The 26,506-nt window shown below is 48.0% G+C and overlaps 1 protein-coding gene across 1 annotated transcript in view; it reads right to left on the bottom strand.

The window, feature by feature from the left end:
- LOC136578756 (cadherin-9-like) overlaps nt 1-26,506 on the bottom strand; it is a 128,124-nt gene that overhangs the window by 45,871 nt on the left and 55,747 nt on the right. Inside the window, exon 3 of the mRNA XM_066578925.1 lies at nt 21,700-21,867. Coding sequence (XP_066435022.1) covers nt 21,700-21,867 — 168 coding nt within the window. The remainder of the gene's footprint in view (nt 1-21,699; nt 21,868-26,506) is intronic.

Below are 26,506 nucleotides of genomic sequence, written 5' to 3'. Positions count from 1 at the left end.
GAGTTGGTGTCCTGATAAGGACGGCCCCACACTCTTCTCCTGGGACCTAACTATCCCTGAAGGGATATTCTAAATATAGCAGAACTCTCATGAAAAACACAAATACAGAAAGGAAAGATAGATCAGCACTTATCTGTGTGGAGATGGCTTCACTCATAATAGAGGCTCCAACCTGATCCCACCAAACCACCAACAGAAATGAATTGCAGGAATGGACAAAGGAAGCGGTAGGAATAGAGATGAGCGAACGTACTCGTCCGAGCTTGATACTCGTTCGAGTATTAGTGTGTTCGAGATGCTCGTTACTAGAGGCGAGCACCACGCGATGTTCGAGTTACTTTCACTTTCATCTCTGAGACGTTAGCGCGCTTTTCTGGCCAATAGAAAGACAGGGAAGGCATAACAACTTCCCCCTGCGACGTTCAAGCCCTATACCACCCACCTGCAGTGAGTGGCTGGTGAGATCAGGTGTCACCCGAGTATAAAAATCGGCCCCTCCCGCGGCTCGCCACAGATGCATTCTGACAGAGATCAGGGAAAGTGCTGCTGGTGCCGGAGCTGCTATAGGGAGAGTGTTAGGAGTGATTTTAGGCTTCAAGAACCCCAACGGTCCTTCTTAGGGCCACATCTGACCGTGTGCAGTACTGTTGAGGCTGATTTTTGCAGTGTTGCACAATTTTTTTTTTTTTGTATATCGGCCGTGCAGAGCATTGCGTCCTCAGTCTGCAGTCATTGTACAGAGTATAGGGCCAGTACTGGTGAGGCAGGGAAATTGGGGAAAAATACTATATTTGGGCTGCCTGTGACCGTCTTCAGTTTACTGCGTGTCTGCTGGGGGTAGTAGTCCTAATTAATACGCAGCTAAGCGTTACAGCAGGCTTGCGCAAAATTGTTTCCTGGATCTGCTGTCTCTGTTACATCAGCGCCGTCATCCCGCCAGAGGGAAACAGTATACATAATATTATACGCTGCCTACAGTATCTATCTGCTGGGGGTAGTAGTCCTAATTAATACGCAGCTAAGCGTTACAGCAGGCTTGCGCAAAATTGTTTCCTGGATCTGCTGTCTCTGTTACATCAGCGCCGTCATCCCGCCAGAGGGAAACAGTATACATAATATTATACGCTGCCTACAGTATCTATCTGCTGGGGGTAGGAGTCCTAATTATTACGCAGCTAAGCGTTACAGCAGGCTGGCGCAAAATTGTTTCCTGGATCTGCTGTGCGTTCCGTAAGGGAAGTCAGCCTCCAACCACAGGCCAATAAGCGGCACATTTAATTACAGCGTTCTGTTTCTGCACTACTGGTAATACAGCATGCTGAGGGGTAGGGGTAGGCCTAGAGGACGTGGGCGAGGACGCGGAGGCCCAAGTCAGGGTGTGGGCACAGGCCGAGCTCCTGATCCAGGTGTATCGCAGCAGACTGCTGCGGGATTAGGAGAGAGGCACGTTTCTGGCGTCCCCACATTCATCTCACAATTAATGGGTCCACGCGGTAGACCTTTATTAGAAAATGAGCAGTGTGAGCAGGTCCTGTCGTGGATGGCAGAAAGTGCATCCAGCAATCTATCGACCACCCAGAATTCTGCGCCGTCCACTGCTGCAACTCTGAATCCTCTGGCTGCTGCTCCTCCTTCCTCCCAGCCTCCTCACTCCATTACAATGACACATTCTGAGGAGCAGGCAGACTTCCAGGAACTGTTCTCGGGCCCCTGCCCAGAATGGGCAGCAATGGTTCCGAATCCTCTCCCACTGGAGGAGTTTGTCGTGACCGATGCCCAACCTTTGGAAAGTTCCCGGGGTCCGGGGTATGAGGCTGGGGACTTCCGGCAACTGTCTCAAGAGCTTTCACTGGGTGAGGAGGACGATGACGATGAGACACAGTTGTCTATCACTCAGGTAGTAGTAATTGGAGTAAGTACGAGGGAGGAGCGCACAGAGGATTCGGAGGAAGAGCAGCAGGACGATGAGGTGACTGACCCCACCTGGTTTGCTACGCCTACTGAGGACAGGTCTTCAGAGGGGGAGGCAAGTGCAGCAGCAGGGCAGGTTGGAAGAGGCAGTGCGGTGGCCAGGGGTAGAGGCAGGGCCAGACCGAATAATCCACCAACTGTTTCCCAAAGCGCCCCCTCGGGCCATGCCACCCTGCAGAGGCCAAGGTGCTCAAAGGTCTGGCAGTTTTTCACTGAGAGTGCAGACGACTGACGAACAGTGGTGTGCAACCTTTGTCGCGCCAAGATCAACCGGGGAGCCACCACCACCAGCCTCACCACCACCAGCATGCGCAGACATATGATGGCCAATCACCCCACAAGGTGGGAAGAAGGCCGTTCACCGCCTCCGGTTTGCACCGCTGCCTCTCCCCCTGTGCCCCAACCTGCCACTGAGATCCAACCCCCCTCTCAGGACACAGGCACTACCGTCTCCTGGCCTGCACCCACACCCTCACCTCCGCTGTGCTCGGCCCCATCCACCAATGTCTCTCAGCGCACCGCCCAGCCGTCGCTAGCGCAAGTGTTGGAGCGCAAGTGCAAGTACGCCGCCACGCACCCGCACGCTCAAGCGTTAAACGTGCACATAGCCAAATTTATCAGCCTGGAGATGCTGCCGTATAGGGTTGTGGAAACGGAGGCTTTCAAAGGTATGATGGCGGCCGTGGCCCCGCGCTACTCAGTTCCCAGTCGCCACTACTTTTCCCGATGTGCCGTCCCAGCCTTGCACGACCACGTCTCCGCAACATTATACGCGCCCTCACCAACGCAGTTACTGCCAAGGTCCACTTAACAACAGACACGTGGACAAGCACAGGCGGGCAGGGCCACTATCTCTCCCTAACGGCACATTGGGTGAATTTAGTGGAGGCTGGGACAGAGTCAGAGCCTGGGACCGCTCACGTCCTACCCACCCCCAGAATTGCGGGCCCCAGCTCGGTGGTGGTATCTGCGGCGGTGTATGCTTCCTCCACTAAACCCCCCTTCTCCTCCTCCTCCTACGCAACCTCTGTCTCGCAATCAAGATGTGTCAGCAGCAGCACGTCGCCAGCAGTCGGTGTCGCGCGTCGCGGTGTCGCGCGCGTGGCAGCACAGCGGTGGGCAAGCGTCAGCAGGCCTTGCTGAAACTACTCAGCTTAGGAGAGAAGAGGCACACAGCCCACGAACTGCTGCAGGGTCTGACAGAGCAGACCGACCGCTGGCTTGCGCCGCTGAGCCTCCAACCGGGCATGGTCGTGTGTGACAACGGCCGTAACCTGGTGGCGGCTCTGCAGCTCGGCAGCCTCACGCACGTGCCATGCCTGGCCCACGTCTTTAATTTGGTGGTTCAGCGCTTTCTGAAAAGCTACCCACGCTTGCCAGACCTGCTCGGAAAGGTGCGCCGGCTCGGCTCACATTTCTGCAAGTCCCACACGGACGCTGCCACCCTGCGCACCCTGCAACATCGGTATCATCTGCCAGTGCACCGACTGCTGTGCGACGTGCCCACACGGTGGAACTCTATGCTCCACATGTTGGCCAGGCTCTATGAGCAGCGTAGAGCTATAGTGGAATATCAACTCCAACATGGGCGACGCAGTGGGAGTCAGCCTCCTCAATTCTTTACAGAAGAGTGGGCCTGGTTGACAGACATCTGCCAGGTCCTTGGAAACTTTGAGGAGTCTACCCAGATGGTGAGCGGCGATGCTGCAATCATTAGCGTCACCATTCCTCTGCTATGCCTCTTGAGAAGTTCCCTGCAAAGCATAAAGGCAGACGCTTTGCGCTCGGAAACAGAGGCAGGGGAAGACAGTATGTCGCTGGATAGTCAGAGCACCCTCCTGTCTATATCTCAGCGCGTTGAGGAGGAGAAGCATGAGGAGGATGAGGAGGAGGGGGAAGAGACAGCTTGGCCAACTGCTGAGGGTACCCATGCTGCTTGCCTGTCATCCTTTCAGCGTGTATGGCCTGAGGAGGAGGAGGAGGATCCTGAAAGTGATCTTCCTAGTGAGGACAGCCATGTGTTGCGTACAGGTACCCTGGCACACATGGCTGACTTCATGTTAGGATGCCTTTCTCGTGACCCTCGCGTTACACGCATTCTGGCCACTACGGATTACTGGGTGTACACACTGCTCGACCCACGGTATAAGGAGAACCTTTCCACTCTCATACCCGAAGAGGGAAGGGGTTCGAGAGTGATGCTATACCACAGGACCCTGGCGGACAAACTGATGGTAAAATTCCCATCTGACAGCGCTAGTGGCCGAAGGCGCAGTTCCGAGGACCAGGTAGCAGGGGAGGCGCAGAGATCAGGCAGCATGTACAGCACAGGTAGGGGAACACTCTCTAAGGCCTTTGACAGCTTTCTGGCTCCCCAGCAAGACTGTGTCACCGCTCCCCAGTCAAGGCTGAGTCGGCGGGAGCACTGTAAAAGGATGGTGAGGGAGTACGTAGCCGATCGCACGACCGTCCTCCGTGACGCCTCTGCCCCCTACAACTACTGGGTGTCGAAGCTGGACACGTGGCCTGAACTCGCGCTGTATGCCCTGGAGGTGCTTGCTTGTCCTGCGGCTAGCGTCTTGTCAGAGAGGGTGTTTAGTGCGGCTGGGGGAATCATCACAGATAAGCGTACCCGCCTGTCAAGCGACAGTGCCGACAGGCTTACACTCATCAAGATGAACAAAGCCTGGATTTCCCCAGACTTCTCTTCTCCACCAGCGGACAGCAGCGATACCTAAACAATACGTAGGCTGCACCCGCGGATGGAAGCATTGTTCTCTATCACCATCAAAAACGTGGACCTTTTAGCTTCATCAATCTTTGTATAATATTCATCCTCCTCCTCCTGCTCCTCCTCCTGAAACCTCCCGTAATCACGCCGAACGGGCAATTTTTCTTAGGCCCACAAGGCTCAGTCATATAATTTTTCTAAACAATTTTTATACGTTTCAATGCTCATTAAAGCGTTGAAACTTGCACCTGAACCAATTTTTATTTTAACTGGGCTGCCTCCAGGCCTAGTTACAAATTAAGCCACATTAACCAAAGCGATTAATGGGTTTCACCTGCCCTCTTGGTTGGGCATGGGCAATTTTTCTGACGTACATTAGTACTGTTGGTACACCAATTTTTTGGGGCCCTCGCCTACAGTGTAATCCAATTAACTTTTTGCCCACCTGCATTAAAGCTGACGTTACATCAGCTGTGCTGGGCACTGCAATGGGATATATTTATGTACCGCCGGTGGCTTCCTGGCACCCACCCATGCTGTCGGTCCACACGGAGTTGTAACTGCATGTGTCCACTTCTAAAGAACCCCAGTCTGACTGGGGCATGCAGTGTGGGCCGAAGCCCACCTGCATTAAACATGACATTACCTCAGCTGTGATGGGCAATGCAATGGGATATATTTATGTACCGCCGGTGGCTAACTGGCACCCACTCATGCTGTCAGTCCACAGGGACTTCACAATAGGGAGTTGTACCTGCCTGTGTCTATGAATTAAAAACCCCTGTCAGGTTGGGGCATGCAGTGTGGTCCGAAGCCCACCTGCATTTAATCGGACGTTAGCTCTGCTGTCCAGGGCACTGCAATGGGATACATTTATGTACAGCCGGTGGGTTCCAGGGAGCCACCCATGCTGTGGGTGCACACGGAATTCCCATTGCGGAGTTGTACCTCCCTGTGACTATTTATAAAAAAACGCGGTCTGACTGGGGCATGCAGACACCTTGACAGAATGAATAGTGTGTGGCGCATAGGTTCCCCATTGCTATGCCCACGTGTGCAGCTCCTGATGGCGGTGGCACAGGAATATATTTCTCATTGCTTCTGTACAGCATTGTGGGCTATCGCCCCGCCCCTTTTAAAGAGAGTCGCTGCCTAGCCGTGCCAACCCTCTGCAGTGTGTGCCTGCGGTTCCTCCTCATGGCAGACGCACTTATTAATAGACATGAGGGTGGTGTGGCATGAGGGCAGCTGAAGGCTGCGCAGGGACACTTTGGTGTGCGCTGTGGACACTGAGTCGTGCGGGGGGGGGGGGTGGGGGCAGCATGTAACCCAGGAGAAGTGGCAGTGGAGTGTCATGCAGGCAGTGATTGTGCTTTGTTGGAGGTAGTGTGGTGCTTAGCTAAGGTATGCCATGCTAATGAGGGCTTTTCAGAAGTAAAAATTATTGGGTGGGGGCACTCTTGCCGCTATTGTGGCTTAATAGTGGGACCTGGGAACTTGAGATGCAGCCCAACATGTAGCCCCTCGCCTGCCCTATCCGTTGCTATGTCGTTCCCATCACTTTCTTGAATTGCCCAGATTTTCACAAATGGAAACCTTAGCAATAGAGATGAGCGAACACCAAAATGTTCGGGTGTTCGTTATTCGTAACGAACTTCCCGTGATGCTCGAGGGTTCGTTTCGAACAACGAACCCCATTGAAGTCAATGGGCGACCAGAACATTTTTGTATTTCGCCGATGCTCGCTAAGGTTTTCATGTGTGAAAATCTGGGCAATTCAGGAAAGTGATGGGAATGACACAGTGACGGATAGGGCAGGCGAGGGGCTACATGTTGGGCTGCATCCTAAGTTCACAGGTCCCACTATTAAGCCACAATAGCGGCAAGAGTGGGCCCCCCCCCCTCCCAACAACTTTTACTTCTGAAAAGCCCTCATTAGCATGGCATACCTTTGCTAAGCACCACACTACCTCCAACAAAGCACAATCACTGCCTGCATGACACTCCACTGCCACTTCTCCTGAGTTACATGCTGCCCAACCGCACCCCCTCCCCCCCACAGCGCACACCAAAGTGTCCCTGCGCAGCCTTCAGCTGCCCTCATGCCACACCACGCTCATGTCTATTTAGAATTGCGTCTGCCATGACGAGGGACCTCAGGCATACACTGCAGAGGTTGGCACGGCTAGGCAGCGACCCTCTTTAAAAGTGGCGGAGCGATAGCCCACAATGCTGTACAGAAGCAATGAGAAATAGAATCCTGTGCCACCGCCATCAGGAGCTGCACACGTGGGCATAGCAATGGGGAACCTATGTGCCACACACTATTCATTCTGTCAAGGTGTCTGCATGCCCCAGTCAGACCGGGCTTTTTAATTCATAGACACAGGCAGGTACAACTCCCTATTGTGAAGTCCCTGTCGACCCACAGCATGGGTGGCTCCCTGGAACCCACCGGCGGTACACAGAAATATCCCATTGCATTGCCCAACACAGCTGAGGTAGTAATGTCGTGCTTAATGCAGGTGGGCTTCGGCCCACACTGCATGCCCCAGTCAGACTGGGGTTCTTTACAAGTGGACACATGTAGGTTTAACTCCCTGTGGACCCACTGCCTGGGTGGGTGCCAGGAAGCCACCGGCGGTACATAGAAATATCCCATTGCATTGCCCAACACAGCTGAGGTAGTAATGTCGTGCGTAATACAGGTGGGCTTCGGCCCACACTGCATGCCCCAGTCAGACGGGTTCTTTAGAAGTGTACAGATGTATTAAAAACTCAGTGTGCACCTACAGCATGGGTGGCTCCCTGGAACCCACCGGCGGTACACAAAAATATCCCATTGCATTGCCCAACACAGCTGAGGTAGTAATGTCGTGCGTAATACAGGTGGGCTTCGGCCCACACTGCATGCCCCAGTCAGACTGGGGTTCTTTACAAGTGGACACATGTAGGTTTAACTCCCTGTGGACCCACTGCCTGGGTGGGTGCCAGGAAGCCACCGGCGGTACATAGAAATATCCCATTGCATTGCCCAACACAGCTGAGGTAGTAATGTCGTGCGTAATACAGGTGGGCTTCGGCCCACACTGCATGCCCCAGTCAGACGGGTTCTTTAGAAGTGTACAGATGTATTAAAAACTCAGTGTGCACCTACAGCATGGGTGGCTCCCTGGAACCCACCGGCGGTACACAAAAATATCCCATTGCATTGCCCAACACAGCTGAGGTAGTAATGTCGTGCGTAATACAGGTGGGCTTCGGCCCACACTGCATGCCCCAGTCAGACTGGGGTTCTTTACAAGTGGACACATGTAGGTTTAACTCCCTGTGGACCCACTGCCTGGGTGGGTGCCAGGAAGCCACCGGCGGTACATAGAAATATCCCATTGCATTGCCCAACACAGCTGAGGTAGTAATGTCGTGCGTAATACAGGTGGGCTTCGGCCCACACTGCATGCCCCAGTCAGACGGGTTCTTTAGAAGTGTACAGATGTATTAAAAACTCAGTGTGCACCTACAGCATGGGTGGCTCCCTGGAACCCACCGGCGGTACACAAAAATATCCCATTGCATTGCCCAACACAGCTGAGGTAGTAATGTCGTGCGTAATACAGGTGGGCTTCGGCCCACACTGCATGCCCCAGTCAGACTGGGGTTCTTTACAAGTGGACACATGTAGGTTTAACTCCCTGTGGACCCACTGCCTGGGTGGGTGCCAGGAAGCCACCGGCGGTACATAGAAATATCCCATTGCATTGCCCAACACAGCTGAGGTAGTAATGTCGTGCGTAATACAGGTGGGCTTCGGCCCACACTGCATGCCCCAGTCAGACGGGTTCTTTAGAAGTGTACAGATGTATTAAAAACTCAGTGTGCACCTACAGCATGGGTGGCTCCCTGGAACCCACCGGCGGTACACAAAAATATCCCATTGCATTGCCCAACACAGCTGAGGTAGTAATGTCGTGCGTAATACAGGTGGGCTTCGGCCCACACTGCATGCCCCAGTCAGACTGGGGTTCTTTAGAAGTGTACAGATGTATTAAAAACTCAGTGTGCACCTACAGCATGGGTGGCTCCCTGGAACCCACCGGCGGTACACAAAAATATCCCATTGCATTGCCCAACACAGCTGAGGTAGTAATGTCGTGCGTAATACAGGTGGGCTTCGGCCCACACTGCATGCCCCAGTCAGACTGGGGTTCTTTACAAGTGGACACATGTAGGTTTAACTCCCTGTGGACCCACTGCCTGGGTGGGTGCCAGGAAGCCACCGGCGGTACATAGAAATATCCCATTGCATTGCCCAACACAGCTGAGGTAACGTCAGCTGTAATGCAGGTGGGCTAAAAATTAATTTGATTACACTGTAGGCGAGGGCCCACAAAAATTGCTGTATCAACAGTACTAATGTACATCCCAAAAATTGGCCATGGCCAGCCAAGAGGGCAGGTGAAACCCATTAATCGCTTTGGTTAATGTGGCTTAAGTGGTAACTAGGCCTGGAGGCAGCCCAGTGTAACGAAAAATTGGTTCAAGTTAAAGTTCCAACGCTTTTAAGCTAATTGAAACTTATAAAAATTGTTCTGAAAAATTATTTGAGTGAGCCTTGTGGCCCTAAGAAAAATTGCCCGTTCAGCGTGATTACGTGAGGTTTCAGGAGGAGGAGCAGGAGGAGGAGGAGGAGGAATATTAGACACAGATTGATGAAGCACAAATGTCCCCGTTTTGGATGGTGAGAGAGAACGTAGCTTCCATCCGCGGGTGCAGCCTACGTATTGCTTACGTATCGCTGCTGTCCGCTGGTGGAGAACAGAAGTCTGGCGAAATCCAGCCTTTGTTCATCTTGATGAGTGTTAGCCTGTCGGCACTGTCGGTTGACAAGCGGCTACGCTTATCGGTGATGATTCCCCCAGCCGCACTAAACACCCTCTCCGACAACACGCTAGCCGCAGGACAAGCAAGCACCTCAAGGGCATACAGGGCTAGTTCAGGCCACGTGTCCAGCTTCGACACCCAGTAGTTGTAGGGGGCAGAGGCGTCACCAAGGATGGTCGTGCGATCCGCTACGTACTCCCTCACCATCCTTTTGCAGTGCTCCCGCCGACTCAGCCGTGACTGGGGAGCGGTGACACAGTCTTGGTGGGGAGCCATAAAGCTGGCCAGGCCCTTAAAGACTGTTGCACTGCCTGGGATGTACATGCTGCTCGATCTACGCACATCCCCTGCAACATGGCCCTCGGAACTGCGCCTTCTGCCACTAGCGCTGTCGGCTGGGAATTTTACCATCAGCTTGTCCGCAAGGGTCCTGTGGTATAGCAACACTCTCGAACCCCTTTCCTCTTCGGGAATCAGAGTGGGCAGGTTCTCCTTATACCGTGGATCGAGCAGTGTGTACACCCAGTAATCCGTAGTGGCCAGAATGCGTGCAACGCGAGGGTCACGAGAAAGGCATCCTAACATGAAGTCAGCCATGTGTGCCAGGGTACCTGTACGCAACACATGGCTGTCTTCACTAGGAAGATCACTTTCAGGATCCTCCTCCTCCTCCTCCTCCTCAGGCCATACACGCTGAAAGGATGACAGGCAATCAGCCGGTGTACCGTCAGCAGCGGGCCAAGCTGTCTCTTCCCCCTCCTCCTCATCCTCCTCCTCCTCCTGTACGCGCTGTGAAATAGACAGGAGGGTGCCCTGACTATCCAGCGGCATACTGTCTTCCCCCGCCCCCGTTTCCGAGCGCAAAGCAGCTGCCTTTATGGTTTGCAGGGAATTTCTCAAGATGCATAGCAGAGGAATGGTGACGCTAATGATTGTAGCATCGCCGCTCACCACCTGGGTAGACTCCTCAAAATTACCAAGGACATGGCAGATGTCTGCCAACCAGGCCCACTCTTCTGAAAGGAATTGAGGAGGCTGACTCCCACTGCGCCGCCCATGTTGGAGTTGGTATTCGACTATAGCTCTACGCTGTTCATAGAGCCTGGCCAACATGTGGAGCGTAGAGTTCCACCGTGTGGGCACGTCGCACAGCAGTCGGTGCACTGGCAGCTTAAAGTGATGTTGCAGGGTGCGCAGGGTGGCAGCGTCCGTGTGGGACTTGCGGAAATGTGCGCAGAGCCGGCGCGCCTTTACGAGCAGGTCTGACAAGCGTGGGTAGCTTTTCAGAAACCGCTGAACCACCAAATTAAAGACGTGGGCCAGGCATGGCACGTGCGTGAGGCTGCCGAGCTGCAGAGCCGCCACCAGGTTACGGCCGTTGTCACACACGACCATGCCCGGTTGGAGGCTCAGCGGCGCAAGCCAGCGGTCGGTCTGCTGTGTCAGACCCTGCAGCAGTTCGTGGGCCGTGTGCCTCTTATCGCCTAAGCTGAGTAGTTTCAGCACGGCCTGCTGACGCTTGCCCACCGCTGTGCTGCCACACCGCGCGACACCGACTGCTGGCGACATGCTGCTGCTAACACATCTTGATTGTGAGACAGAGGAGGAGGAGGAGGAGGAGGGTGCTTTAGTGGAGGAAGCATACACCTCCGCAGATACCACCACCGAGCTGGGGCCCGCAATTCTGGGGGTGGGTAGGACGTGAGCGGTCCCAGGCTCTGACTCTGTCCCAGCCTCCACTAAATTCACCCAATGTGCCGTCAGGGAGATGTAGTGGCCCTGCCCGCCTGTGCTTGTCCACGTGTCCGTAGTTAAGTGGACCGTGGCAGTAACCGCGTTGGTGAGGGCGCGCACAATGTTGCGGGAGACGTGGTCGTGCAGGGCTGGGACGGCACATCGGGAAAAGTAGTGGCGACTGGGAACTGAGTAGCGCGGGGCCGCCGCCTCCATGATACTTTTGAAGGACTCCGTTTCCACAACCCTATACGGCAGCATCTCAAGGCTGATGAATTTTGCGATGCGGACGGTTAACGTTTGAGCGTGCGGGTGCGTGGCGGCGTACTTGCGCTTGCGCTCGAACACTTGCGCAAGCGACGGCTGAACGGTGCGCTGAACTACACTGCTGGATGGGGCCGAGGACAGCGGAGATGAGGGTGTGGGTGCAGGCCATGAGGCGGTAGTGCCTGTGTCCTGAGAGGGGGGTTGCATCTCAGTGGCAGGTTGGGGCACAGGGGGAGAGGCAGGGGTGCAAACCGGAGGCGGTGAACGGCCTTCGTCCCACCTTGTGGGGTGCTTGGCCATCATATGTCTGCGCATGGTGGTGGTGGTGAGGCTGTTGGTGTTGGCTCCCCGGCTGAGCTTTGCGCAACAAAGGTTGCACACCACTGTTCGTCGGTCGTCAGGCGTCTCTGTGAAAAACTGCCAGACCTTAGAGCACCTCGGCCTCTGCAGGGTGGCATGGCGCGGGGGGGCGCTTTGGGAAACACTTGGTGGATTATTCGGTCTGGCCCTGCCTCTACCCCTGGCCCTGGCCACCGCACTGCCTCTTGCAACCTGCCCTGCTGATGCCCTTGACTCCCCCTCTGAAGACCTGTCCTCCTGAGTAAGCGTTGCACACCAGGTGGGGTCAGTCACCTCATCGTCCTGCTGCTCTTCCTCCGAATCCTCTGTGCGCTGCTCCCTGGGACTTACTGCCCTTACTACTACCTCACTGCAAGACAACTGTGTCTGATCGTCATCGTCCTCCTCACCCACAGAAAGTTGTTGAGACAGTTGGCGGAAGTCCCCAGCCTCTTCCCCCGGACCCCGGGAACTTTCGAATGGTTGGGCATCAGTGACGATAAACTCCTCTGGTGGGAGAGGAACCGCTGCTGCCCAATCTAAGCAGGGGCCCGAGAACAGTTCCTGGGAGTGTTCCCGCTCCTGAGCAGGTGTCATTGTAGTGGAGTGAGGAGGCTGGGAGGAAGGAGGAGCAGCAGACAGAGGATTCGGATTGGCAGCAGTGGACGGCGCAGAACTGCGGGTAGACGATAGGTTGCTCGAAGCACTTTCTGCCATCCAGGACAGGACCTGCTCACACTGCTCATTTTCTAATAACCGTCTCCCGCGTGGACCCATTAATTGGGCGATGAATGTGGGGACGCCAGAAACGTGCCTCTCTCCTAATCGCGCAGCAGACAGCTGCGACACACCTGGATCAGGAGCTTGGCCTGTGCCCACACCCTCACTTGGCCCTCCGCGTCCTCGGCCACGTCCACGTCCACGTCCTCTAGGCTTACCCCTACCCCTCAGCATGCTGTATTACCAGTGATTAGATTTCCCAGGCAGGAAATAAATTGGCGCAAGACTGCAGGCCAAATATAATTTTTGCCCTTTTTGGAAAACGAAAGGCCCCACTGCCTCTAGTGAATGAATTATCTAAGTTTAATAACTGCGCTGTGTCCCTGCTTATGTGTCACAGAACGTGAGGGTAGCAGAGTTATTAACTGTGGCAGAGCAGGTATTTTTTTTCCCAATTAAGGAAAGCAAATGGCGAAGCCAGCAGTAAAGCGTAGCTGGCTGCGTATGATTTAGCAATGTTTTTCACGCAGCTCACACGTCTCCACAGGCGTAAGGACGGACACAGGCTGGACAAATAGATTTCTTTTCAGTTTTTTCCCACCAACAGGCAGCACTGCGTATATTCAATGAACCTGCGAAGTTTAATAACTGCGCTGTGTCCCTGCTTATGTGTCACAGAACGTGAGGGTAGCAGAGTTATTATAACTCTTGGAGAGCAGGTATTTTTTTTCCCAATTAAGGAAAGCAAATGGCGAACCCAGCAGTAAACCGTAGCTGGCTGCGTATGATTTAGCAATGTTTTTCACGCAGCTCACACGTCTCCACAGGCGTAAGGACGGACACAGGCTGGACAAATAGATTTCTTTTCAGTTTTTTCCCACCAACAGGCAGCACTGCGTATATTCAATGAACCTGCGAAGTTTAATAACTGCGCTGTGTCCCTGCTTATGTGTCACAGAACGTGAGGGTAGCAGAGTTATTATAACTCTTGGAGAGCAGGTATTTTTTTTCCCAATTAAGGAAAGCAAATGGCGAACCCAGCAGTAAACCGTAGCTGGCTGCGTATGATTTAGCAATGTTTTTCACGCAGCTCACACGTCTCCACAGGCGTAAGGACGGACACAGGCTGGACAAATAGATTTCTTTTCAGTTTTTTCCCACCAACAGGCAGCACTGCGTATATTCAATGAACCTGCGAAGTTTAATAACTGCGCTGTGTCCCTGCTTATGTGTCACAGAACGTGAGGGTAGCAGAGTTATTATAACTCTTGGAGAGCAGGTATTTTTTTTCCCAATTAAGGAAAGCAAATGGCGAAGCCAGCAGTAAAGCGTAGCTGGCTGCGTATGATTTAGCAATGTTTTTCACGCAGCTCACACGTCTCCACAGGCGTAAGGACGGACACAGGCTGGACAAATAGATTTCTTTTCAGTTTTTTCCCACCAACAGGCAGCACTGCGTATATTCAATGAACCTGCGAAGTTTAATAACTGCGCTGTGTCCCTGCTTATGTGTCACAGAACGTGAGGGTAGCAGAGTTATTATAACTCTTGGAGAGCAGGTATTTTTTTTCCCAATTAAGGAAAGCAAATGGCGAACCCAGCAGTAAACCGTAGCTGGCTGCGTATGATTTAGCAATGTTTTTCACGCAGCTCACACGTCTCCACAGGCGTAAGGACGGACACAGGCTGGACAAATAGATTTCTTTTCAGTTTTTTCCCACCAACAGGCAGCACTGCGTATATTCAATGAACCTGCGAAGTTTAATAACTGCGCTGTGTCCCTGCTTATGTGTCACAGAACGTGAGGGTAGCAGAGTTATTATAACTCTTGGAGAGCAGGTATTTTTTTTCCCAATTAAGGAAAGCAAATGGCGAACCCAGCAGTAAACCGTAGCTGGCTGCGTATGATTTAGCAATGTTTTTCACGCAGCTCACACGTCTCCACAGGCGTAAGGACGGACACAGGCTGGACAAATAGATTTCTTTTCAGTTTTTTCCCACCAACAGGCAGCACTGCGTATATTCAATGAACCTGCGAAGTTTAATAACTGCGCTGTGTCCCTGCTTATGTGTCACAGAACGTGAGGGTAGCAGAGTTATTATAACTCTTGGAGAGCAGGTATTTTTTTTCCCAATTAAGGAAAGCAAATGGCGAAGCCAGCAGTAAAGCGTAGCTGGCTGCGTATGATTTAGCAATGTTTTTCACGCAGCTCACACGTCTCCACAGGCGTAAGGACGGACACAGGCTGGACAAATAGATTTCTTTTCAGTTTTTTCCCACCAACAGGCAGCACTGCGTATATTCAATGAACCTGCGAAGTTTAATAACTGCGCTGTGTCCCTGCTTATGTGTCACAGAACGTGAGGGTAGCAGAGTTATTATAACTCTTGGAGAGCAGGTATTTTTTTTCCCAATTAAGGAAAGCAAATGGCGAACCCAGCAGTAAACCGTAGCTGGCTGCGTATGATTTAGCAATGTTTTTCACGCAGCTCACACGTCTCCACAGGCGTAAGGACGGACACAGGCTGGACAAATAGATTTCTTTTCAGTTTTTTCCCACCAACAGGCAGCACTGCGTATATTCAATGAACCTGCGAAGTTTAATAACTGCGCTGTGTCCCTGCTTATGTGTCACAGAACGTGAGGGTAGCAGAGTTATTATAACTCTTGGAGAGCAGGTATTTTTTTTCCCAATTAAGGAAAGCAAATGGCGAACCCAGCAGTAAACCGTAGCTGGCTGCGTATGATTTAGCAATGTTTTTCACGCAGCTCACACGTCTCCACAGGCGTAAGGACGGACACAGGCTGGACAAATAGATTTCTTTTCAGTTTTTTCCCACCAACAGGCAGCACTGCGTATATTCAATGAACCTGCGAAGTTTAATAACTGCGCTGTGTCCCTGCTTATGTGTCACAGAACGTGAGGGTAGCAGAGTTATTATAACTCTTGGAGAGCAGGTATTTTTTTTCCCAATTAAGGAAAGCAAATGGCGAACCCAGCAGTAAACCGTAGCTGGCTGCGTATGATTTAGCAATGTTTTTCACGCAGCTCACACGTCTCCACAGGCGTAAGGACGGACACAGGCTGGACAAATAGATTTCTTTTCAGTTTTTTCCCACCAACAGGCAGCACTGCGTATATTCAATGAACCTGCGAAGTTTAATAACTGCGCTGTGTCCCTGCTTATGTGTCACAGAACGTGAGGGTAGCAGAGTTATTATAACTCTTGGAGAGCAGGTATTTTTTTTCCCAATTAAGGAAAGCAAATGGCGAACCCAGCAGTAAACCGTAGCTGGCTGCGTATGATTTAGCAATGTTTTTCACGCAGCTCACACGTCTCCACAGGCGTAAGGACGGACACAGGCTGGACAAATAGATTTCTTTTCAGTTTTTTCCCACCAACAGGCAGCACTGCGTATATTCAATGAACCTGCGAAGTTTAATAACTGCGCTGTGTCCCTGCTTATGTGTCACAGAACGTGAGGGTAGCAGAGTTATTATAACTCTTGGAGAGCAGGTATTTTTTTTCCCAATTAAGGAAAGCAAATGGCGAACCCAGCAGTAAAGCGTAGCTGGCTGCGTATGATTTAGCAATGTTTTTCACGCAGCTCACACGTCTCCACAGGCGTAAGGACGGACACAGGCTGGACAAATAGATTTCTTTTCAGTTTTTTCCCACCAACAGGCAGCACTGCGTATATTCAATGAACCTGAGAAGTTTAATAACTGCGCTGTGTCCCTGCTTATGTGTCACAGAACGTGAGGGTAGCAGAGTTATTAACTGTGGCAGAGCAGGTATTTTTTTTCCCAATTAAGGAAAGCAAATGGCGAAGCCAGCAGTAAAGCGTAGCTGGGTGCGTATGATTTAGCAATGTTTTTCACGCAGCTCACACGTGTCCACAGGCGTTAGGACGGACAGAGGCTGGACAAATAGATTTGTTTTCAGGTTTTTCCCACCAACAGGCAGCACTGCGTATATTCTATGAATAATAACTGTGTTGTGGCCCTGCCTATACAATTCTTTCCCTGCAGTATCAATGGAGGGTGGAATGCTCTGCAGAGGCGATTTTGAGAAGCCCAAAAAAAATGCAGCACAGCCAACAGCAGCCTGGACAGTACTGCACACGGATAAATATGGCCCTAGAAAGGACCGTTGAGGTTCTTGAAGGCTACACTCACTCCTAACACTCTCCCTGCCTATGCAGCACTTCTGTCCCTAATGCCAGGTGCAACGGTCTGCAGAGGCGACTTTGAGAAAAAAAAAAATCCCACTGCTAACAGCAGCCAACACACAGCTATCAGTGGCCCTAATAAGGACCTTTGGGGGGTCTTGAAGCCTACACTAACTACCAATTCTTTCCCTACAGCAGCTCCGGTATAAACAGCACTGTCCCTCATCTAACTCACACCGCATCTGAGGCGAGCCGCGGGAGGGGCCGACTTTTATATTAGGCGAACACCTGATCTCGCCAGCCACTCACAGCAGGGGGGTGGTATAGGGCTTAAACGTTGCAGGGGGAAGTTGTAATGCCTTCCCTGTCTTTCAATTGGCCAGAAAAGCGCGCTAACGTCTCAGGGAAGGAAGTGAAAGTAACCAGAACACCGCATGGTGTTCGTCACGAATAACGAACATCCCGAACACCCTAATATTCGCACGAATATCAAGCTCGGACGAACGCGTTCGCTCATCTCTACTTAGCAAGCATCGGCGATATACAAAAATGCTCGGGTCGCCCATTGACTTCAATGGGGTTCGTTACTCGAGACGAACCCTTGAGCATCGCGAAAATTTCGTCCCGAGTGACGAGCACCCGAGCATTTTGGTGCTCGCTCATCTCTAGTCTTGATCTTCATAGTAACACAGCATGTAATGCTGAAAACAGACATATGTCCATCTAGTTCAGCATATTATCCCCTAATATTGATTCAAAGGATTACAGGAGTTTTTTCAAAGCAGGTCTCAGCATGGCATCAGAAGGGGGTTTAGCAGGGACTCTATGAATCCTTTCCACAGCAAAGAAAGTTAACAAAATATCTACTCCAATTACTGATTTCAACCATCCCTCAAACATTCTCTCGGACACAATCCCTCCACCTTTGCTGGATCCCCCACCAGTCACAAATTATTTCTCCTTAGTCTATTTTCCACATCATCTGCTCTATATTGAAAAGTACAGATAAACTGCTCGCATTCACTAATTGTATCCCGCATAGGAACAGTTTTTTTCTTCCGGGTCATTAATACATGTCTCTGCTTTAAACAATCTCTCAGTAACTTTCTGTAAACCGCATCTTATAAACCCAACATCCTCTTTCAGGCTACAAACCTGATCAGAGAAGGGAGACAAAACAGTATTGCTTTTAGTCACAGCTAAAAAAAACTATGCATAAAGTAGCTTAATTTTGTGTATCATTTTGCATATTCACACCCCCAGCTGTTGCTGAAATGGCCTGCTTACTAGCATTTACAGAGGCAGATGAAGTAGGCCTGTAGTTAAAAACAAGCCACACAAAGGACTTAAAAAATGCATGCATTTCACGGTAAGTTTTACAAGCCAAAAAAAACTATCAAAAAAGTGTGTGTGGAAGGAAGCCTTGTTTTTCAAGGGTTAAATTCTGCAGCATAAAAAGATATGCAGATTTAGAATCTTCAATGTTTTACAAAAATGCAGCAGATTCATTGCAGAAAATTTCCACATCATGTTATGGAGAATTTTTAAAATTCCCTAACAAATCCACAGGATTTCCAGTCCTAAGGCCTCCTTCACATGAATGTATGCGTTAATGGGTTTGCTCATTTGAAACAAATTTACACATGAATTAATTTTTATCACGATCAATTCCCAATTGTAGTTGGCATTCTTAAAGCCGTTCACACCATGCACTGCAGCAAACAGCTAGAAAACCACGCAGAATGGATGGCAAGCAACAACCGGTAGAAATGTTCGGAATGGCAATGAAATACCTAATTAGGGCAGCTGTCTTCTTGTCTCAGCATTGTACGCAGGGTAACTCCCTACCATCGCTTATTTCATCTGCCATATGTCTATGGCAGCTTTCTGCATAACAGGGCCAATGATACGTCAAGACTAGAGATGAGCGAGCACCAAAATGCTCGGGTGCTCGTTGCTCGAGTCGAACTTCCCGCGATGCTCGAGGGTTCGTTTCGAGTAACGAACCCCATTAAAGTCAATGGGCGACTTGAGCATTTTTGTATATCGCCGATGCTCGCTAAGGTTTTCATTTGTGAAAATCTGGGAAATTCACGAAAGTGATGGAAACGACACAGAAACGGATAGGGCAGGCGGGGGGCTACATGTTGGGCTGTGACAGCTGTGGCAGAGAAGAACGATATTAGCCCATTGAATTCAATGGAGCCGGCAATACAGCTGGCTCCATTGAAAGCAATGGGCTGCCGGCGAGCGTGGGATGAATTGTCGGGAAGGGCTTAAAAATATAAGCCCTTACCTGAAAATCATCCTAAAATGTGTAAAAATAAAAAAAAAATGTATACTCACCTTTCCGCTGCAGACGGAGTTCAGCCGCGTCTGGCCGGCAGTTCTCCTGAACTGCTCTGTGTAGTATTCAGCAGCCGGGGATTTAAAATCCCCGCCTGCTGAATGAGCTGCCTCTGATTGGTCACAGCCTCATCAATCAGAGGCAGCTCTCACTCACACCCATTCATGAATTCATGAATGGGTGAGTGAGTGCTGCCTCTGATTGACAGCTGAGAGCTGCCCCTGATTGGTCCCTGCGCTGAGCCAATCAGAGGCAGCTCTCACCCATTCATGATCTTTATGCTGACATATTTTTTTTTTACACATTTTAGGATGATTTTCAGGTAAGGGCTTATATTTTTAAGCCCTTCCCGAAAATTCATCCTGAGATCGCTGGCAGCCCATTGCTTTCAATGGAGCCGGCTGTATTGCCGGCTCCATTGAATTCCATGGTCAGTGCTCGTTTAATCGAGGTGAGTACAGCGTTGTGCTCGTCTCGAGTAACGAGCATCTTGAGCACCCTAATACTCGAACGAGCATCAAGCTCATCTCTAGTCAAGACCTATCTTTTCACACCTGTATAAAAGATACGCCCAAGAAAGATAGAGCAGGTCTTATTTCTTTTTGCACAAATATTTTGCGCGGAAAAGCTACATTTGTCCGAACGAAGCCATTGAAATCAAGGGCTTCACTTGATACGTGTAACTTTTTAACATGACTCCACAAAAAAATGACTACAGAAAATTCCACTGTGGAAGGGCCCCTTCACACAGATGTATGCGCAATTGCATATGCTTCAGCGCAACGTATTAGCACAATGAATGCGGTAGATATGTGCACATATTGACACAATTACTGTACTTTTTGCACATGCAGGGAACGTTTACATGGGCTTGGGACACCCATGCCCTGCAATGACTTAAAAGGGGATTTAGCCTAATGAGGTCTAGATGTGTTCTTTTTTTCACAGTATTGCACATTTGCACGTGTGTTGAGTGTGCATTTGTAAAGCACCCATAGACTTCTATGGAGACCTTTGTGCGCAAATGCATAGAAAAATAGTGCATTCTGCAAACCCATAGAAATCAATAAATTCTATTCCCTGCGTATTGCCTGCAAATCTCTAGACTGGGATAAAGAGTGCAAGACAGTTGAAACGTTGGCTATTTGCGCTCATTTAATAAAGATGGTGCACTCAACTATGTGAGTATCATGCCTTCAATATCCCTGATGTGGCTCAAATCGATAAAGGATTGTGTTTGAATATATGGATCGTGGATCCAGATCCATTTTTTCTGAGCCGGCATCATTTACCCAGATTATACCTCCCCTCAGATTGAGGTACAATCAAGTGCTACTTCCAATTTTCTGAGACATGCAAATTTTGGTACAGATTTTTCTGCACAGCAGAATATTACACGTTGTCTTGCGGAATATTCTGTTGTGTATGAAAGCACCCTTAAGCTTCCTTCACACACACTACTTTTGTGTGTTTTTTTACCCTAAAAAAACACATGTAAAAAAGCCTTTTTAACTGGTGTTTGCTGTATTTACAGGCACTGTTTGGGTGCCTTTTTTTTTTAATTCACACAATTTCAACACTTTTCTTCTGCCATATTTCTTGTCCTTTAGAGAAGCCAATGCAAAAACTGTCAGAAGAAAATGTCAAATCTACAGCCTGCTGTGTTTGCAAAAACTACCTCTAACCCAAAAAAATACACAAAAAAGTGTAAAAAGAGAGCCAACATTAAAATTCACCGTCGTGTCTTTCATAATTCCCTGTTGACTTACAGCTACCATGAATGAACCTGACATTCTTGGACTTACACCAATTGTTTCTAATCCGATGCTTTACAGAAAGACACCTTGGGGACTACAGAAATATTCATCTCAAAAAATGTTTGTTTTGATAAAAAGGTCTATGTGCTATTTGTGCATGAAATGTACTAAGACTCTTGTCCCCCTTCCATAGAGCACATTATATTTACTATAATTATATTAAAGGTCACTTTAAAGGCATGATGCCATCTAACATCTGGAGAGGTAGTTGTACTCATTTCTCCAATGGTAATTGAAAGAAGCTTATGTACCATTAGGAAATGATGGTATGGTAGTTCTGTCTATAACTAAAATACTAAATATGATGCATGTAAATAAAAGTAACATATATGTATATACAGCCACACACACATATATATATATATATGCATACTCTTTTACTCTTTATTATAAAACAACTGAATAGTAGTTGAAACTTCATGAATAAAATATTATACTAATAACCCTTTTTTCAGCCTGCAAACATTAAGTAAAATATAGTATTGTAGAGGTTTTCATTACAGAATGAATGGATTTAATTTTGTTTTACTATTTTGTAATAAAAAAGAAACAAAAATGCCTATTAAAACAGGCTACTGCTTTCCTTTATCTAGCAAAAAGCTATAAGCAGGCACTGCAGTGGCACAGTATTTATGAAAGAGCATCACAGATGGTATCTGTTAAATTACCAAATTTAAACAGGGTTTTAAACACAGCACAAGTATTAAATGCATCTTACTCTGTGGGAATCTAGGCGGATTGTCATTGACATCAGTCAGTGTGATGTTCACCGTGGTGGTCCCAGATAATCCTCCCATCTGGCCACCCATATCTTTGGCCTGAATAACCACTTGGTAATGTTCCCTATTCTCTCTGCTCATATCTGGTAGAGCAGTTTTGATTATGCCTGCAAAAAAAGGAAAAAGTAAAAATCATTTCAAACATTTTCTCCTGGAATGTTCTGCAGATGTGAAGGCATTGTCAGCAAATTCCCATTTAATTACAGCTCATTCAGGTTAAGTTTAAAACAAGTAGAAAAGTAAAATAGCTAAGCAGTGATGATCTCTTAAGGAAAACACAAACGGATTTATACATGATTAGTTAGCAATTTTAGGCAATGCAAGACACTAATTAATTATATTCATGGATAATATATACATTTTTACTAATGACAACCAAATAATTTAGAATTTAACCCATTTAGGTTTTCATTATTCTTGGTCTTGAAAGAACAAAGATTTCTGTTTTTGTCTACCTGCATCTGACGACCCATAACTTTTATTTTTCGATTGATATATCTGTATTAGTAATTATTTTCTTGCAGAGATTTCTCAGGCATCATTTTTTTTAAGTACAAACAAATTAGTGTTTCATTAATATCATATAAATATTTCATCATGAAATAAATGAGAAAAAAAGCAATTCTGATATACGGGTTTTGTAGTGGTTGTCCAGTTTTAGTGAAAAATCTGGATACTTATATTTGCGATAAAATAACAAATGAGTTCATGTTCACCTTTTAAATTTCCAGCTGCGGAAGCCCTGCTGGTCTCGTCTTCTTGGCTAGTCTCTATATACACTGCAGCATCAATGACATGTTGTACCAGTAATGACAGATAGCAGTGAGGTTATCAGTCTGCTTGGCATGTAACAACTGTCAGCAGTGATCATATGTCGATCCAGCACATTATATTTGCAGCAATGAATAGAGAGACCAGCACTGGAGTGATCAAAGACGTAAAATGTACTTAAAGGGGTTGTCCCGCGCCGAAACGGGTTTTTTTTTTTTTCAATAGCCCCCCCGTTCGGCGCGGGACAAACCCGATGCATGTGTTGAAAAAAAAACCGGATAGTACTTACCCGAATCCCCGCGCGCCGGTGACTTCTTACTTACCTTGCGAAGATGGCCGCCGGGATATTCACCCTCGGTGGACCGCAGGTCTTTTGTGCGGTCCATTGCCGATTCCAGCCTCCTGATTGGCTGGAATCGGCACACGTGACGGGGCGGAGCTACAAGGAGCAGCTCTCCAGCACGAGCAGCCCCATTCAACACAGAGAAGACCGGACTGCGCAAGCGCGTCTAATCGGGCGATTAGACGCTGAAAATTAGACGGCACCATGGAGACGGGGACGCCAGCAACGGAACAGGTAAGTGAATAACTTCTGTATGGCTCATAATTAATGCACAATGTACATTACAAAGTGCATTAATATGGCCATACAGAAGTGTATACCCCAACTTTGTTTCGCGGGACAACCCCTTTAACATTTCAGATAGTTTATGCTCATTTGTTAAGGCCCATTTAGACCCAACGATTCTTGCTGAAAATTCACTTAAAGTCGTCTTTTAAGCGATAACCGATACATCTAAATGCATGGACATCGTGCAGTTTTCTTGCACAAGTCGTTACTCGCTCAATTCTAGTTTTCCTGAATTGAGCAGTGAACTCTTATCAGCATTGCAGGCTGTTATCACAGTCAGCAGGACTCCCTAACCACATCAACTGTGCCCAGCTGACAAGCCTGCACTTCTTCCCGCGTCATCCATAGTTTTCTCCGATTGGCAAGTCTACCAATTGGCAATTCCACAGTAATCACATTACCATAAACTGCTAGTCGTGTGGCACATAAATACTTATTTTGGCAACCAGGAAGGGAGACACATCAAAAGAGATGCTAAGGCAGCACAGATGAAGTCCCTGTAGTTCCTAGCGGGCCACATGAGCAATTGGGGCAGGTCATGTAGCTGACATGCCTTGTGTGAGACATGTCTGCAAGATGCAGAAAAGATATTTGTTTCATAACAGCTGTACAGTGGTAAATTGAAAATGACTTAAAATGCGACAGAATTGAAAAATCTTGTCTCTATCTGCAATGTCTTTTGCGCACAAGCAACTATTTTGGTCACCAAAACTGGAGTCCTGCAATAGATAACCATGGTATCCAGGGGACTAACAAAAGGCCACAAGTCCATCATTGCCTTCTGCAAAGGGCCATGGCTGATAGTTTGCCTGTAAGTGTAACACTAGCAGGCATTAATGTTTGGGGATTTTGTGTACTCCAAAGTACTATGTAAGAAATCAATAGATTTCTACTTTAAGTACCCTAGAGGCATAGTAAAAAGTAAAATTAAATTTAACAAATTATATTAGTTACAGTTTTTCTTCCCCTTAAAAAACATATATATATTTTTTTTTTCCATATCACAAAGGGGTTATTCTGGCCCATAGTTTTTCAATTGGTTAATGTAAAAAGATTGCAAGGTACCCTTTAGTTATGAAAATGTATTTTCCTTAGATTGAGCAGTTATTCAGGTTGATGTAGACTATTGTACATGTTAATAACGGTATATCTCCAACAACCTCCACTATACTCTTAGCGGCCCATTCATGCACCTCCATTCTCATAGAGTCTTCCACTTGACCTACATTTTTATAGAACTAGCTGAGGGTGTGAGGAATCTTGAAGTCTGTTTTGGGGTCTACATTTATTTAGGGGATCTGATCAGGGAAACAGTTCTGGGGTTTGTATTTGTTTAGGTAGTCTTAGGTTTGCATTTGTCAGCGGGTTTGGTCTGGACTCTGCATTTAATGCTGAATAATATTAATTATTATTATTGGTAGTACTGATTTTTTTTTTAATTCTGCGATCTGTTCTGAAGTCTGAATTTGTTTGTGTTGTTATAGACATTGATAATAGCTGTAGAATTGAGGGGCCGGAAATGTGTTGGCAGTAAAGCATGCAGTTGTCAAGAGAAGCCATTATAGTGTCTGGGCTGAATTCAAGAAGAAAAGGATATGGGCAATATTAACTACTGAAAATTTGCCAGTTTTCTGCTGCAATTGCTCCAGAAAACTGTCTTTCATGCTTTGCACCACAGTTATAATGTGATTTAGACACTTTTGGACATTTTTTCACTCTTAAGCTGAACAATGGTTTTTAGGTGAGCATCAAATCCATCTTTCAGCTGGAGAGTTGATAGCAGGGACCGCATGCTGTGTTCTCCATGGGGAGCCCTGATTACATTGTATTCAGCTTGTAGCCCCATGGCAGAACAAAGGAACTTTATGTAGAGAACAGACCACATACTGTTCTCAGCATATAGCTCTGGGGGCTAATTTACATGCAAATGAAGGTGATAAGCTGCTAATAGGCAGTAGTGCCTATTAGCAGCTTATGCAAAATGATCACTCAAACTGTCATTCTCCCTATCTTTTGAACAAATTTTGAGCAATCATCTTTGCGTGTAAAGACCCATTTAGACGGGACAAATGTCAGGCAAATGATGCCCGACACTCGTCCCTGCAAGAACCCGCTCATGTGCTTTTGAGCTGGGGCTTAAACAGAAAATGTATCCATTTGAGGATCCATTAACCCCTTTCTCCTGCACCCTTTCTGTTTTAATATTTTCATCCCCACTTTCAAAAATTCATATATATTTTTCTGGATGCATATTTACATGGGGGCTTGTTCTTAATCAACAAGTTGTATTTTTCAATGATACCATTTTATATACCATATAATGTACTGGAAAACTTTTTTTTTACTTTCATTTTTTATTAGCATTCCATCAATATATATTATATGCATTTTAAAACTTTACAGGGTTGAGGAGGAAGGTTAAAGAGGAGGGGTTGATAATCTTGGGGGGGGGGGGGGGGGCTCACAAACATAGATAATTTCAATTATAAAGGGAACAGATTAGTAGAATATGTAGTAATTGGTTTCTTCCTGAATAGACTTTTTAGGTGTTATAAAGTCATGTCCAAGTTAAGAGATACTCTTCGATTTCTTAAGGTGTATTGGCAGAAACCTGTCACAAAGTGGGAGGGATGGAGGCAGAGGGGAGTGAGCAAGCTGTCAGGCTAGTCAAATCCAGAGGGGGTTGTTAACCTCTGAGGCCACACTGCCCAGCTTTTTTTTTTGTACTGAGCCATGTTATTGTTTTGATTTGCAATCATTTTCTCATGCACGCAGTTTAGAGAGACAGCATCCTGCATCTCCTCCACATATTTGAAAACTTTAAAAAACTTCCAAGTGGAGTGAAATGGAAAGAAACCACAATTTCACCATTTTGAGGGGTAATTGTGTTTCTCTTGCATTCAGAGTAAAGTAAAAATGACAGGTCATCTTTATTATGTGGGTCTATACAATCAGGGAAATACCTAACTTACATAATTGTATTTTATTGCTGTACTACTTTAAGAAGATGCCTTTTTTAAATATTACTTTCTCTCACCATCTTCTAAACCCCATAACATTTTATTGTTCGGAGAATGGGCCAGTGTTAGCATTTTTTTCTTTTTGTGGGGTGAGCTGTGGTTTCTACTGGCACTATTTTGAAAATAGACAACTTAGGGCTCAGTGAGACGAGCATTTTTTCCCTCATCTATAGATGTGAAAAAACGAAGAACGCATGTAAACAAAATGCGTGACCGAAGCGTCAGATGCATTTTTTATTCGCACTTGCTGTGCGGTCACACGATGGGAAAATTCACACATAAAAGTGTGGTTCATCACTCTTCCCTACTGTGGCTATGACAGCA

The sequence above is a fragment of the Eleutherodactylus coqui genome, chromosome 9 (assembly GCF_035609145.1).
Source record: "Eleutherodactylus coqui strain aEleCoq1 chromosome 9, aEleCoq1.hap1, whole genome shotgun sequence".
NCBI lineage: Eukaryota > Metazoa > Chordata > Amphibia > Anura > Eleutherodactylidae > Eleutherodactylus > Eleutherodactylus coqui.
This window is presented reverse-complemented; position numbering and strand designations above follow the sequence as displayed.